The 16,105-nt window shown below is 39.3% G+C and overlaps 1 protein-coding gene across 1 annotated transcript in view; it reads left to right on the top strand.

Moving 5' to 3' along the window:
* LOC143486065 (structural maintenance of chromosomes protein 6) overlaps positions 1 to 16,105 on the top strand; it is a 34,384-nt gene that overhangs the window by 3,018 nt on the left and 15,261 nt on the right. The window contains exons 6-17 of the mRNA XM_076985864.1: positions 564 to 625; positions 740 to 820; positions 1,236 to 1,337; positions 2,378 to 2,497; positions 2,853 to 2,951; positions 3,100 to 3,246; positions 5,012 to 5,100; positions 5,179 to 5,343; positions 5,786 to 5,964; positions 6,856 to 7,057; positions 7,979 to 8,093; positions 8,239 to 8,399. Of these exons, the coding sequence (XP_076841979.1) occupies positions 564 to 625; positions 740 to 820; positions 1,236 to 1,337; positions 2,378 to 2,497; positions 2,853 to 2,951; positions 3,100 to 3,246; positions 5,012 to 5,100; positions 5,179 to 5,343; positions 5,786 to 5,964; positions 6,856 to 7,057; positions 7,979 to 8,093; positions 8,239 to 8,399 (1,522 nt within the window). The remainder of the gene's footprint in view (positions 1 to 563; positions 626 to 739; positions 821 to 1,235; positions 1,338 to 2,377; positions 2,498 to 2,852; positions 2,952 to 3,099; positions 3,247 to 5,011; positions 5,101 to 5,178; positions 5,344 to 5,785; positions 5,965 to 6,855; positions 7,058 to 7,978; positions 8,094 to 8,238; positions 8,400 to 16,105) is intronic.

The raw sequence follows: 16,105 nt of genomic DNA, 5'->3' as shown, positions 1-16,105 counted from the left end.
CTGTTAAATCCACCGTTTCTTTTATATGGATGGTAAACCCAGACTTCACATGTTATCTGGGAGAACCATAGGAGTAATAATAATTGCAGATATTACGTTATGTGTACTTTATTCACAATGGTACAATATCAACTTCTGGTTTTCTATAAATAATGACTCATAATAAATAATTGCAAATTCCTTAAATCTCAAATGGTAATAATTTACTTTTTTAATAATTTGCAGTTAACCTACCATTTCAAATTACCATCTGATATAGACAGAAAATTCAATCCACTGGAAAGCTGGTCCTCCTGTGGAAATTTTGTTGCTGTCTGAATGTGAAAGTTTTGTGACTCAGGAGATCAGTTTAAAAAAAGTTTGCAGATGACCCCATATTTGAATATGGCTCTATTTGCATGTCTAATTATGAGTTACTTTAAGAATGCATTGTATGACTTATTTTTATTTTTCTCCCATTATTTTCATGGGCTTGGAGCAGGAACTTTGGCTTTGAGATGTCCTGTGCTTCTAATTAAAGAACCCATTTTTAAGCATAGTAAAGTTTGTTAATTCCTCTTTAGGTCAGTCTATCCCGTGTAAAAAGGAGGAACTTGTATCCATTCTTGATAACTTCAATATCCAGGTACTATTTAAGGGAAAAAGGTTTCATTACTGGATGAATTTTGTCAAATGCTGTTTCAGAAGATGGTGTATCTAAAGAATTCTCTCTGCTTCCATGTCTCCCTTCTTTGTTCAGGTCGACAATCCTGTTTCTGTCCTTACTCAGGAAATGAGCAAACATTTCCTCCACTCCAAAGGAGAGGGAGACAAGTACAAAGTGAGCGTCTAATGTATTTGCACTGACTGCCTTTTATGTGAAATAAAAGAGATATGGTTACTGTGATATACAAGTATATATTGAGATATGCATGTATATAATCGCTCCGTGTCAAACCTACTGCATGTTGATGATCTTTAGGGAATGACGAAACACAGCCCCCACCTCAATCACAATTATAACTTCAAAACAAAATAGTTATATTGTTTTATAGTTATAATTTTTATGTCAATAAATTTTACGATAAATTGTGCAATTTAAAATTATTTGTGCTGTTAATTTATTGCATTGTACTTATGTGGCAAGTTAAATGCAATCACTTAATCTCTGACATTACTAGGCTTCAATAAAGTATGTAATCACATTTTTACATTACATGTGTAGCTAATAAAGTTGCCTAAATGTTGTTCTGCAGTTCTTTATGAAAGCAACTCAGCTAGAGCAGATGAAAGAAGATTACAGCTACATTATGGAAACCAAGGCTGTGACCCAGAATACAGTGGAGAAACATGAAGAAGTAAGCACATTATGTTTGGAACTTTAAGCAGTGATGAGCACTTGTTTTTGAACCTGCTCACTGGTAAACATTGTGCCACATTTTGGATTTCATTACATAACACTCTTAACTATAAAAAAAATATTGGTAACACTTTATATTAAGTTTTTACTTACTAACGTGAAGTAATGCATTAGATAACATGAACAACACATGAAGTAACACATTAACAATAATTAACTAACGTTAAGTAAACATGTAACAGTTGCGGCTCCTGTTTTGGCTCTTTGTTGCTCGCACCTTTTTTGGTGCGACCTTAAAGGAATATATTACATTGTACTGATTTACCTACATAAGTAATGGGTAACTTGGAAATATCCAGAATCTATCAGCATAGGAACTGAAGTGTGTCCATACTGTTTTAGCTCTTTGGTCCCTTTTGCTCCAAACTAAAACACTAAAGCTCTAAAAAGGTGCGAGCAACAAAGAGCCAAAACAGGAGCCGCAACATGTTTACTTAACGTTAGTTAATAATTGTCATTGTGTTAATTTATGTGTTGTTCATGTTAACTAATACATTACTTCATGTTAGTAAGTAAACACTTAATGTAAAGTGTTACCAAATTATTTCAAACTAAAAAGCTTCCTTAGTGTGGGAGCTATAGCTGATACTACAGGCCTGTTAACCTTATTGTTCTCCATTTGGTCACAGTCATTGCGAGCAATAAGTCAATGTTCATCATTCAACTTTTTATTTTTATGTTGCTAGCCTACATGACTAAGTCCAAAATAATCGGATTCAGATGATTTTCAGAAAATATGATGGGAAAAGTCTGGTAGAAATATGATATTCTAGTGTCCTTACTAGTTCAAAGGTGGGGAGGACGTGGTCCCACTAAGCCCATCCTCCTACAGGATCCATCTTTTTTAATTTGTCTAAACTCATTCTATCTTCGTTTGCCTCTCCCTGTTCACCACTTTCTTTCCTTCCCCACTTAAAAAAAACTTTTCTTTCCTTTTCCATTTCACTCTCTCCCACCCTTTCTTCTCAACCTATTCAGATTCTGCATGAAATGAGATGCGGGTTCAAGGAGAAAGAGGCGCGTTATAAGAACCTGGCCTCACTGGATGAGATGCTGCAGAAGCTGGGAGAATTAAAGGGCCAGATGGCCTGGGCACTGGTGAGGATGCTCTTAGGATATGTAGTGTCCTCAGGAAAAAGTAGAGTTTTTTCCTTCATAAAATTAGTTTTTGTATTTAAAACCCTTTAATATTTTTCACCAGAAATGCATTTGTAGGGAATTTAAAGATTTTTATATTGGTTTCAAGTTATGAAGTTCACTGTTTTTAGACATGTTTATCTGTATTAGACTCTACTCTGCCCACTTGTATTCGATCATCCAGGATGCATTTTAATGGCAGTTGTGAACAGGGCCTAAGAATGCAAAATATGTTCCCACCTTGAACGCAGTTCTAAAGCAATAACAGGTGTGTGCGTGTATGTGTGCATGTGTGTGTGTGCGTGTGTGTGCTTAGGTGATTGAAATGGAACGGGAAGTAAAGATCATGCAAGAGAAGATCACCGGAGAAGAGAAATCATCTATTAAATATGACCAAAGAGTGGATGAGTGGAAGGTGATTTTGCACCTAAATGTCACCTAAACACGTCCGGTGTTTATATATGCACTGCTAGATACAAAAGAAAAAAAAAATCACTCCTAAAGTTTGTCTGCAGCTCCAATATCAGTTCTAAATATTTAATTTGCTTTTTGTTTCAATACAGGAGAAAGTAGCACAAGCGGAACAGAAGTATAAGGAGTTCCACGACCAGCTGGAGCGCGTTACTGAGCGCCTGCAGATGATGCAGCCCAAATGTGCTCAACTCAAGAATGAAGTCCAAGAACGCAGCCGAGCCTTCAGAGTAGCAGAGGTACACGAGTGCACGCGCACACTTCTGCCTTTCAGCACTACAACGTTTTTGTGTGTAATGCTTGCAAAGCTGTGTGTGGAACCCTGAGGGTGAAGCGTTGAGAGGGATTGAGGAGGTGTTACAGGGTGATGCTGAGCTCACGTTCCTAAACACGCTGGCACCTGTCGGACTTTTCAAACACTGAATGACATTACCATATACCAAGACCTACTAATGCATATAAAGGAAGCGGAGGGAACAACACACACTTTCTGTTCGGGTCTCACGATGCAATTCTTGAAGAATTGTCTAACAGAGAGCTGAATTCACAGTTCCCTCAGAGATAACAATGCATCCCAAAGCATCGCTCTAGTTCCAGAACTCAGGAGGATTATCTTGGTGAATTTGATGTGAACATATTTTTGTTTATCAGTGGTTCCACTGGGGTATTCAACTATGATCCAAAGATTTTTTTTTTGCATATTGTCAGACTAAATATGTGAAAATGTGAATCCTGAAATTCTGACAGGAGGCAGACATGTAAAATGTCTTGTTTCCTTCACCTCACAACCTTCTGCAATTGCCACAAGATGATGAATAGTTATTTAGTTGGCTTTATTTGGCTTGGTTCATTGTGAGCCTTGTCTGGAAAACTAGAACAAAAACTTCCAGGCTCCTGCCCCTCCCTCTCTGTGATCCAGCCCCGCCTCCAATACCCCACCTCCAATGCCCCTACAGGCAGAAGAGGCTGCTGAGCAAAGGTTAATGAGGGTTAATAGATATTGCTGGCCAGTGACAAAATAAAAAGAACTAGTATGAACCCATTTTAGTGCTTAGATGTTTGTGTGATGATAGAATGGGTAGTCCTCAATGGGTAGATCTAAAATAAGTAGTAAGCCAATTATGAGAACATTTAGCCCAGGCACACACACATACACACATCAGGACAAACACAAAACCAATACTACTTCCTGAGCACTTCACAAAGATTTTTTAATCAACGTTCAAAAAAAAAAAAAACTAGCCTTAGCATGACTGCATGAAAAACGCAACAGTTGAATTAGAGATGTTTTGCTGCAGGGCAAATCACCCACGTGTCGAGCAGAAATGTGGCTAACTCGGAAAGGGTTTTAAATTCTTTGGGTTCCTGTGGCTGAGACTAGCTTTCCTCCTCTCAAAAGCTTCTCAAGTGTTCATCCTTTCTGTTTAGCTTGAGTTTCTTCTTTTGCAAAGCTCTAGAAGCCACTCCTCCTGGCTCTGATTGGTTGTTCTGATTTGGGTGCAGTAGATTCTTGCAGATGGCAGGAGGACTAGATGAACCCAGAGCAGGTTTTCAGATTGTCTCATGTACTGCTATCAGGACATAGTGATAGTTTTAGCAAATATCAGTAGGAATATGATTTTCTACACTACTATTTTTTGAAGAGCGAGAACTATTACATCTTCAAATTAGCCCAGTTTGCCAAGTGGTCTGGTCACCTGGAATGTACCCAGCATGGCACGCCTCTGTCATTGCTTCCTCAGTAGAGATGCCTCGTATAGACGGATTGCAGCAGCAATGTTTTGGCCATTTATGTACTTTCTCCACATAAATACAAGAAAAGGCTATTTTTTCTGAGCTGTTGCAAAGACAGCCTACCGTTGACAGTCCTTTCTGTTGAGAAGTGATAGTCACCCTAACATAACATTTGATAAAACATAAAGTTCCCTTCCACCAAACAGTGAATGTAATTTTACACTCTTAAAATCACTTGAGATCTCTTGAATGTTTTTGCCATCTGTTTAGGCTCGACTTCATAAGCAAACGACAAATTTAAGGGACTTGGAGAGGGACAAAGAACAGCTGACCAAACGGATCAGTGAGCTGAAATACAGGTGTGTACATCGCACGCAAAGAAGGGAATTAAGGGAGTTATTCCACTTTTCCATTGAGCTGTGCATTTCCCTCCACAGTATCACTCAGTCAAGTGCAGTGTCCAGCCAGAGCCGCATGGAACAAATGAATCGCCTTCAAACTGAGTTGGATGCTCTGAATTTTAAGGACTCAACTCTTACTCAGCAGATCGAACAGTTTCAGCAGGCCTATAACAGTGCCAAGGACAAGCTCAATAAGATGAGGTCAGTAAACATAAATGTGGTATTTATTTTTTTAAAATAATTGTTTTATGTGTGATTTGAACAGGTTTGAAAGAAGCAATGATAGCATTTGACTTAGTTCTGCACCACTGATTTAGTCTGGTGTTATCCATATACTGTAAGCCTGTGCAGCTAGTTATTTTCCATCCTATGATTCTGCTTGTGAAAGTTCAGATATGTTGCATTCCATTTGTTAGCAGTGCATGTGTGCACACACACACCCATACAAATACTTTGATGCTTCTGTGATATTTCAAATCAAGCTTCCCTCCCCTTCTCATGCGTGCTCTCGCTCTCTGTCTCTGTCTCTGTCTCTGTCTCGGTCTCTCTCTCTCTCTCTCTCTCTCTCTCTCTCTCTCTCTCTCTCTCTCTCTCTCTCTCTCCTCCTTCCCTCCCTCCTTCTCCCCATCTCCACAATCTATAGACGAGAGGAGCAGGATTTGCAACGTGCATTTGACTCAAAGAAACGGGATCTGGCTGCTATGGAGGGTAGTAGAAAAGATGGACTTCGTCGTTTTGGTGAGCGAATGCCAGCATTAATAGCAGCCATTGAAGAAGCTAATCGTCAAGGACACTTCAGAGTAAAACCTGTGGGACCTCTTGGTAAGACCTTCCAACGTCTATAAATATACTGTACAGGACCATACATAAGCATTCTGAAATGTAATTCAAACTTTGCAGTATATTCCTATTATTCTAAGTAAATAAAAACAAGCATTATAGCTGTGAAAATGATTAATAAAATTATTTTGTATTTTATTTTATTCTTAATCCTAAACACATTTAGCATACAGCTGTTTTCTTCTTTCTCCGTAGTCCACACCAGAATATTTCATAATATTTTGAATGTGTTGCTATCTTATTTTTGCACATCTTGCATGAAACTTATGTCTTCTTTAATACTTATGTTTCCATTCCCATATGCATCCAACCACTGAAATATTTGTCGACAGTTTCTTGTTACAGATTGTTCAAAATAATCATTTAAGCTGTAATAGGTGCATAAGTTTCATAAGTTATTTTGTCTGTGTCATTTGTGTTATGCTACCAATTTGTATTTGGACTGCGCACTTGAATTAGGTGAGATGTGCATATTAATGCTGAAAAATGTAATCTCATACAGAGAGATCCTCTGACTACTCAAATAACATTCCTAATAATGCTACGTAAAATACTACTTTTTATTTGGTAAATACATTTTGGTTGCTTCGTGATTCCAAATATTATGTCACGGTGGTTATGCAAATCAGGTCGGCATTTGTTTTTGAGGGCATTTTCAACATTTCACTGTATATGCATTCCTTAATAATATCAAATTCTGTTGAAGAATCATGTTGAATGGATAAAATAAATATGTACTGACAAGTACTTCATTATTATTAAGTACTGTGCAGTCTGTCTGGTGTGAAAGCAGATTTAACTGGACCAAGTTATTGGTCAAAGTAGTGGTAACCTGAATGCTTTTAACAGTAATGTCCAATTGTCTGTGTTTAGGATATTGTATCCGGTTGCGAGATGCAGAACTGAGTCTTGCTGTGGAGAGCTGTCTGAAGGCACTAATGTTGGCCTTCTGCTGTGATAACTACAGGGATGAGAAAGTCCTACAGTCTCTAATGAGTCAAAACTTTGCAAAGGATCGAAGGCCTCAAATTATTGTCAGTGAATTTAGTGCCACACTCTATGACATCAGCACCAGGTATCCAAACTTTTGTCTACCTTCTGTACACCACATAAACCTGTATGGAGGTACCTCATACAGAATTTTAAGTAATAACAATTACAACATGCAGAGCCGGAGTAGCTAATCGGGAGATTCGGGAGGATTCCTGATGGGCGGCTCATGTCAATCTCTAGTTTGGGCCGATTGGGAGGGAAAAATAATTTTGGGCCGGATTTGGGCATGAAACTCTCAGGCTGAAAAAAGAGCCCTGACAACATGTAATAGTATCTTAAGTAAATATGAAAGAATGAAATGTATTTAAGACTTTGTATATTCATATATTTAAGTATTCGTTTCATACTGAGGGCCATACATTATTAATTTTGACAAATAGTTTACACCATAAGACCAGACCAAAAGACTGCAGTGTGGAGTCTCCTAGTGTCTGCATACAGACTGCATGTGTCTTGTAAATTCTATAAAGTAAAAGTGGTGGCAAAATTACTCTAGAACATGTTTTTCCTTGTTATTTATTTATTTATTTATATGTTTTTGCAGCTGAAATGTACACACAATCCAGTCCCAACTCATTTAATCAAATATCTAGGGCTCATTAGTGCGAACCTATGATTTAGTATAATTAATTCTTCTTTTGCCCTGGCTTAATTCCACAAATCATTACAACTTGTGTTTTTAGAAATGTGTCCCCCAGAGCGTTTCATTTAAAAACTGGTTTCAAACCTGCCCTTAGTCCCCCCCCCCCTTCCAGCTCTCACACTCTGTCATTAAAGCATGTGCACAAGAATGAAAAATGTCACTACTGTTGCTTTCATCTTGCTATATTTATTTCTGCACCCTGAAGCCTGTGTGCATTAGAGAGTTTAAGCCAGTTCAGGAGAGTTGAACATTTAAACCTTCTAATTTACTTCACTAACTGATCTTCTCTCTCTTTGACAGAGCTGTTAATCATCCTCAGTATCCAACAGTACTCCAGGCCCTGGATATTGACAATCCAGTTGTGGCCAACTGTCTGATTGATATGAGAGGTATAGAGACCATTTTGCTTATTAAGGTGAGTAAACAGAAGTGTCTTTGCCATGTGATATTGTTTGGCCATTGTAAGCAGCATGCAGTACATCACTGTAACTCATCGTAGAGTATTAGTATGGTCAAATTGTCTTTCATCTTGTAATTCATGTGCTCTTATTTGTCGTTAGAATAACAAAGATGCACGGAGAGTGATGCAAAGAGGATGTCCTCCTCGTAACTGTAGGGAGGCTTTTACACGCGAAGGAGACCAGGTGTACGCTAACCGCTACTACTCCTCAGAACAGCAGAGGGCACTCTACCTCAGCCATGATGTAGAAAAGGAAATCAGGTTAGCTTTTTGTGCATTTTTTTTGTGAATATGAATAACACAAATGTTAGGAATCAGAAATTGCACTCCTGGCTTTTTTTTTTACCCACAGCAAGTGTGCATGTTGAATCTGTATCTTTTAGCATTTAGAATTGTATCAATTCTGGGCATAATCTAGACTGGAAACCAAAATGAATAGGAAACAGCTGTGCTACAAACATATGTTGCGTTATAATAATAATAATAATAATCTTTATTTGTATAGTACCTTTCATACATACATGCAACTCAAATTGCTTTACAGAATAAGTACAATAAAACAAACAATAAAATAAGTTAATCAAATAATGAAATTATATAAATAACTAGATAGGCAAAGTTTGTGAACAAACTTTATGTTGGCTTGCAAAGCAGTCGAAACGCTGTTTTGAATGTTGATGGCCTAATGTTAAAGGTTGTTTTAATGTTATCATTGTTAGATTATGTTGCGGTTAAGGAGTAGTTTAGGTGTTTGGGGTAATTACTGCTGAGGGGTAATTGGCTGTGGTGTAGTTGACATTGAGGGGTTATTGACCTGTTGGGGTTATTGTTGTTGATGGCTATTAAGATTACTGTGTAGTATCTGTTAAAAGCTTGTTTAGATGTTGTATCTGTTGTTGAGGGGAAATTACCTGTGGTGGGGCAATTACTGTTGAGGGGCTATTGCCATTGTGGTAGTTAATGCGGATGTATTTGATATTGTTGAAGGCTATTCGTTTAATGGTGTTGTTGCGGATAACAGGTAATATAGCTGTTTGGGGCAATTACTGCTGAGGGGTAATTGGCTTTGGGGTAATTGATATAGAGGGGTTATTGACCTGTTGGGGTTATTGTTGTTGATGGGTATTAAGATTACTGTGTAGCTCCTGTTAAAAGCTTGTTTAGATGTGGAATGTTTTGTTGAGGGGGTATTTACCTGTGGTGGGGCAATTACTGTTGAGGGGCTATTGCCATTGGAGTAGTGAATGCAGATGTATTTGTTATTGTTGAAGGCTATTAGTTTAATGGTGTTGTTGCGGTTAATAGGTAATATAGCTGTTTGGGGCAATTACTGCTGAGGGGTAATTGGCTGTGGGGTAGTTGATATTGAGGGGTTATTGACCTGTTGGGGTTATTGTTGTTGATGGGTATTAAGATTACTGTGTAGTTCCTGTTAAAAGCTTGTTTAGATGTGGAATGTTTTGTTGAGGGGGTATTTACCTGTGGTGGGGCAATTACTGTTGAGGGGTAATTGGCTGTGGGGTAGTTGACATTGAGGGGTTATTGACCTGTTGGGGTTATTGTTGTTGATAGCTTTAAAGATTTCTGTGTAGTTCCTGTTAAAAGCTTGTTTAGATGTTGTATTTGTTGTTGAGGGGCAATTACCTGTGGTGGGGCAATTACTGTTGAGGGGCTATTGCCATTGGGGTAGTTAATGCAGATGTATTTGATATTGTTGAAGGCTATTCGTTTAATGGTGTTGTTGCAGTTAATAGGTAATATAGCTGTTTGGGGCAATTACTGCTGAGGGGTAATTGGCTGTGGGGTAGTTGATATTGAGGGGTTATTGACCTGTTGGGGTTATTGTTGTTGATGGCTATTAAGATTACTGTGTAATTTATGTTAAAAGCTTGTTTAGATGTGATTTTTTTGTTGAGGGGGTTCTTACCTGTGGTGGGGCAATTACTGTTGAGGGGTAATTGGTTGTGGGTTAGTTAAAATTGAGTGGTTGTTCAGTTATACAGTTAATACTGCTGCAGGGACTGAGGGAGAGAAGAGGTTCCGTGCGTGTGTGCTCCATCTGCTCTATCTGCCCCATCTGCCCCTCTGATCCATCTGCCCTTCTGCCCCATCTGCTTTATCTGCCCCATCTGCCCGTCTGCTCCATCTGCCCTGCTGCTCTACCTGCCCTGCTGCTCTACCTGCCCCATCTGCCCCTCTGCTCCATCTTCCCCATCTGTTCCTCTGCTCCATCTGTGTGTGTGTGGTGTATATGTGTTTGACTGTGTGGAGTGGGTATGAGAGAGATGCATGTGTGTGTGTGTGCGTGTGTGGGGGGAGGGGGAGACACATTCAACATAACTGACACCACTCTGAGTGGAGGAGCCTCGTTTAATGTGATTTGCACCCTCCAAACAAACGGTCGTAGTTCTGGCCCTATTTAACTTATCGCTTAACGGAAGATATTGTATGATGTATTATTTTGGTGTAATTTGTGTGTTGTTTGACCCAATATTGTCTGATTTATGACAAGTTAAAAACAGGCAAATTGTGAAAAATCCCTTAACTGAAACACGGTCTCTGCCACTGTAGACGCCTTGTTTAATGTGATTTGCACCCTCCGAACAAACGGTCGTACTTCGGACTCTATTTAACGTATCGCTTAACCGAAGATATTGTATGAGAGAGGACCCTTGGCTGATCATTTTGGTCTAATTTATGTGTTGTTTGACCCAATATTGTCTGATTTATGACAAGTTAAAAACAGGCAAATTGTGAAAAATCCCTTAACTGAAACACGGTCTCTGCCACTGTAGACGCCTTGTTTAATGTGATTTGCACCCTCCGAACAAACGGTCGTACTTCGGACTCTATTTAACGTATCGCTTAACCAAAGATATTGTATGAGAGAGGACCCTTGGCTGATCATTTTGGTCTAATTTATGTGTTGTTTGACCCAATATTGTCTGATTTATGACAAGTTAAAAACAGGCAAATTGTGAAAAATCCCTTAACTGAAACACGGTCTCTGCCACTGTAGACGCCTTGTTTAATGTGATTTGCACCCTCCGAACAAACGGTCGTACTTCGGGCTCTATTTAACGTATCGCTTAACCGAAGATATTGTATGAGAGAGGACCCTTGGCTGATCATTTTGGTCTAATTTATGTGATGTTTGACCTAATATTGTCTGATTTATGACAAGTTAAACACAGAGGCAAATTGTGAAAAAGACAGTTCTGATTTTGAGAAATTAACATGGGAGTTAATGGGGCAGTTTTCTGTGTCTAGTGCCAAACAAATGCTCATAACTCTAAAAGTAATTGATAAAATGATTAGATATTTTGGCGTGCCAGAAAGGACAAATATCTCTCTCATTTAAAATTTAAATGGAGCTTCTAGATGAAAGTGGAAGGAATTTACAGCTGTTTATCCAGGAGATTTTTCATGACAACACACTAACTGGGGACATTTCTGAACATTCCGCCATTCATTCTCTATGGGAAAAAGTCAACTTTGAGGACTTGTCCTGAGGACACCGTATGTCCGACATGTCCCAAAAGCACAAGCACACTTCTTCCATATGGGATCTGTGAACCTGCCAATTTTCAAGGTTCTAGCTCAAAAACTGCGACCTGTGAAAGTTACCGAAAAGTGGAATAGAATAATAACTAGATAGGCAAAGTTTGTGAACAAACTTTATGTTGGCTTGCAAAGCAGTCGAAACGCAGTTTTGGATGTTGATGGCCTAATGTTAAAGGTTGTTTTAATGTTATCATTGTTAGATTATGTTGCGGTTAAGGAGTAGTTTAGGTGTTTGGGGTAATTACTGCTGAGGGGTAATTGGCTGTGGGGTAGTTGACATTGAGGGGTTATTGACCTGTTGGGGTTATTGTTGTTGATGGCTATTAAGATTACTGTGTAGCTCCTGTTAAAAGCTTGTTTAGATGTGTAATGTTTTGTTGAGGGGGTATTTACCTGTTGTGGGGCAATAACTGTTGAGGGGTAATTGGGTGTGGGGTAGTTGACATTGAGGGGTTATTGACCTGTTGGGGTTATTGTTGTTGATAGCTTTAAAGATTTCTGTGTAGTTCCTGTTAAAAGCTTGTTTAGATGTTGTATTTGTTGTTGAGGGGCAATTACCTGTGGTGGGGCAATTACTGTTGAGGGGCTATTGCCATTGGGGTAGTTAATGCAGATGTATTTGATATTGTTGAAGGCTATTCATTTAATGGTGTTGTTGCGGTTAATAGGTAATATAGCTTTTTGGGGCAATTACTGCTGAGGGGTAATTGGCTGTGGGGTAGTTGATATTGAGGGGTTATTGACCTGTTGGGGTTATTGTTGTTGATGGGTATAAAGATTACTGTGTAGTTCCTGTTAAAAGCTTGTTTAGATGTGGAATGTTTTGTTGAGGGGGTATTTACCTGTGGTGGGGCAATTACTGTTGAGGGGTAATTGGTTGTGGGTTAGTTGACATTGGGTTGTTGTTCAGTTATACAGTTAATACTGCTGCAGGGACTGAGGGAGAGAAGAGGTTCCGTGCGTGTGTGCTCCATCTGCTCTATCTGCCCCATCTGCCCCTCTGATCCATCTGCCCTTCTGCCCCATCTGCTTTATCTGCCCCATCTGCCCGTCTGCTCCATCTGCCCCGCTGCTCTACCTGCCCTGCTGCTCTACCTGCCCCATCTGCCCCTCTGCTCCATCTTCCCCATCTGTTCCTCTGCTCCATCTGTGTGTGTGTGTGTGGAGTGGGTATGAGAGAGATGCATGTGTGTGTGCGTGTGTGGGGGGAGGGGGAGACACATTCAACATAACTGACACCACTCTGAGTGGAGGAGCCTCGTTTAATGTGATTTGCACCCTCCAAACAAACGGTCGTAGTTCTGGCCCTATTTAACTTATTTAGCTTAACCGAAGATATTGTATGAGAGAGGACCCCTGGCTGATCATTTTGGTGTAATTTGTGTGTTGTTTGACCCAATATTGTCTGATTTATGACAAGTTAAAAACAGGCAAATTGTGAAAAATCCCTTAACTGAAACACGGTCTCTGCCACTGTAGACGCCTTGTTTAATGTGATTTGCACCCTCCGAACAAACGGTCGTACTTCGGGCTCTATTTAACGTATCGCTTAACCGAAGATATTGTATGAGAGAGGACCCTTGGCTGATCATTTTGGTGTAATTTATGTGTTGTTTGACCCAATATTGTCTGATTTATGACAAGTTAAACACAGAGGCAAATTGTGAAAAATCCCTTAACTGAAACACGGTCTCTGCCACTCTAGAAGCCTCGTTTAATGTGATTTGCACCCTCCGAACAAACGGTCGTACTTCGGGCTGTATTTAACGTATCGCTTTACCGAAGATATTGTATGAGAGAGGACCCTTCGCTGATCATTTTGGTGTAATTTATGTGATGTTTGACCTAATATTGTCTGATTTATGACAAGTTAAACACAGAGGCAAATTGTGAAAAAGACAGTTCTGATTTTGAGAAATTAACATGGGAGTTAATGGGGCAGTTTTCTGTGTCTAGTGCCAAACAAATGCTCATAACTCTAAAAGTAATTGATAAAATGATTAGATATTTTGGCGTGCCAGAAAGGACAAATATCTCTCTCATTTAAAATTTAAATGGAGCTTCTAGATGAAAGTGGAAGGAATTTACAGCTGTTTATCCAGGAGATTTTTCATGACAGCACACTAACTGGGGACATTTCTGAACATTCCGCCATTCATTCTCTATGGGAAAAAGTCAACTTTGAGGACTTGTCCTGAGGACACCGTATGTCCGACATGTCCCAAAAGCACAAGCACACTTCTTCCATATGGGATCTGTGATCCTGCCAATTTTCAAGGTTCTAGCTCAAAAACTGCGACCTGTGAAAGTTACCGAAAAGTGGAATAGAATAATAATAATAAGAAAAAGAAGAATAGGGAGAACAGTATGTTGGCTGCTTCGCAAGCCAACATAATAATAAGAAAAAGAAGAATAGGGAGAACAGTATGTTGGCTGCTTCGCAAGCCAACATAATTATTAAAATAATAGAAGAAAACAACAATAAATTTATGTAATATAATAAACTATTAAAATAATTCTAACAAAATTCATAAAATGTAATTAAATAAAATAATGTGATAAAATAATTAATCCATCAAAGTTCCTTAACTAAATGCATATCTAACTGTCACGTTGAGGACCCCGGCCCCTCCTTTTTGGGCGTGTGTATACGTTGTCCACGTGCTTTGTCTGCGTCAGGGGAACTCCGTGGTGAGGGCTATGTCGTGTGAATAATGTGTCTCACCTGTGAATCGTCTCGTAATCACGTGGGGCTAATGTGGTCTGTCTATTTAATGTGCACTCGCGCAGTGTCCTGTGCTCGTCGTTGTCTAAGTCTGCACGTTGTGTTGCATGTGTAAATGTTTATTGTGCGCTATTGCGCAATATACGTATAAAAATATACGTGACGTCTGTCGCAACAAGGACTCTGTGTCTCGTCCGTCTGCCGCCGCCCAGCGTCACACTAACAGGAAGGTTTGGGGGCTCTTCTTGAAGCTGTACAGGGATGAAATGCCACATACCACATACATTGTAAATCTGAAAAAATCTTCAGTATTTTTTTTATACTTTATAAAAGTGTACTTTACTTCCTTTATACTGTGGACATGATATGTGCTATTCTATGTTATAAACGTAATAACAATCCAATTTATGGCCTTCATACAGCATTAGACACTGGTGAATCCATTTTATTATGTGGATTGTAGGTTTAACTAGATAGGCAAAGTTTGTGAACAAACTTTATGTTGGCTTGCAAAGCAGCTGAAACGTTGTTTTGAATGTTGTTGACCTCCTAATGTTAAAGGTTGTTTTAATGTTGATATCCTGCTAAATGATGTTGAAGGCTGTTTAAATGTTGACAACCTGCTAAATGATGTTAAAGGTTGTTTCAATGTTATCACTGTTAAATGATATTCAGTGTAGTGCTAGGGATCAGCTTTTGGGTAATTTCACCAAGTCTGATCACCAAGTCTTGAAAATTAAGAGATTGATGAAATCAGTGCATTCCTATAGGAGGATGGAGGGATGAATGAAATGATAGAAGGGGAGGACAAATGACATCAATATGATAATCAGTGTAGCACTAGGCATTAGCTACTAAATTGACTGGTGTGGTTGATGCTGATGTATTTGGCTAAAGGGGTAGTTGCAGTTGAGGGGTAGTTTAGCTGTTAGGGCAATTACTATTGAGGGGTAATTGGCTGTGGGGTAGTTGACATTGAGGGGTTATTGACCTGTTGGGGTTATTGTTGTTGATAGCTTTAAAGATTTCTGTGTAGTTCCTGTTAAAAGCTTGTTTAGATGTTGTATTTGTTGTTGAGGGGCAATTACCTGTGATGGGGCAATTACTGTTGAGGGGCTATTGCCATTGGGGTAGTTAATGCAGATGTATTTGTTATTGTTGAAGACTAATAGTTTAATGGTGTTGTTGCGGTTAATAGGTAATATAGCTGTTTGGGGCAATTACTGCTGAGGGGTAATTGGCTGTGGGGTAGTTGATATTGAGGGGTTATTGACCTGTTGGGGTTATTGTTGTTGATGGGTATTAAGATTACTGTGTAGTTCCTGTTAAAAGCTTGTTTAGATGTGGAATGTTTTGTTAAGGGGGTATTTACCTGTGGTGGGGCAATTACTATTGAGGGGTAATTGGCTGTGGGGTAGTTGACATTGAGGGGTTATTGACCTGTTGGGGTTATTGTTGTTGATAGTTTTAAAGATTTTCCCCATTTCATTTCCCCCATCTGTTCCTCTGCTCCATCTGTGTGTGTGTGTGTGGTGTATATGTGTTTGACTGTGTGGAGTGGGTATGAGAGAGATGCATATGTGTGTGTGTGTGCGTGTGTGGGGGGAGGGGGAGACACATTCAACATAACTGACACCACTCTGAGTGGAGGAGCCTCGTTTAATGTGATTTGCACCCT

This window comes from Brachyhypopomus gauderio, chromosome 2, assembly GCF_052324685.1.
Source record: "Brachyhypopomus gauderio isolate BG-103 chromosome 2, BGAUD_0.2, whole genome shotgun sequence".
Classification (NCBI taxonomy): domain Eukaryota; kingdom Metazoa; phylum Chordata; class Actinopteri; order Gymnotiformes; family Hypopomidae; genus Brachyhypopomus; species Brachyhypopomus gauderio.
This window is presented reverse-complemented; position numbering and strand designations above follow the sequence as displayed.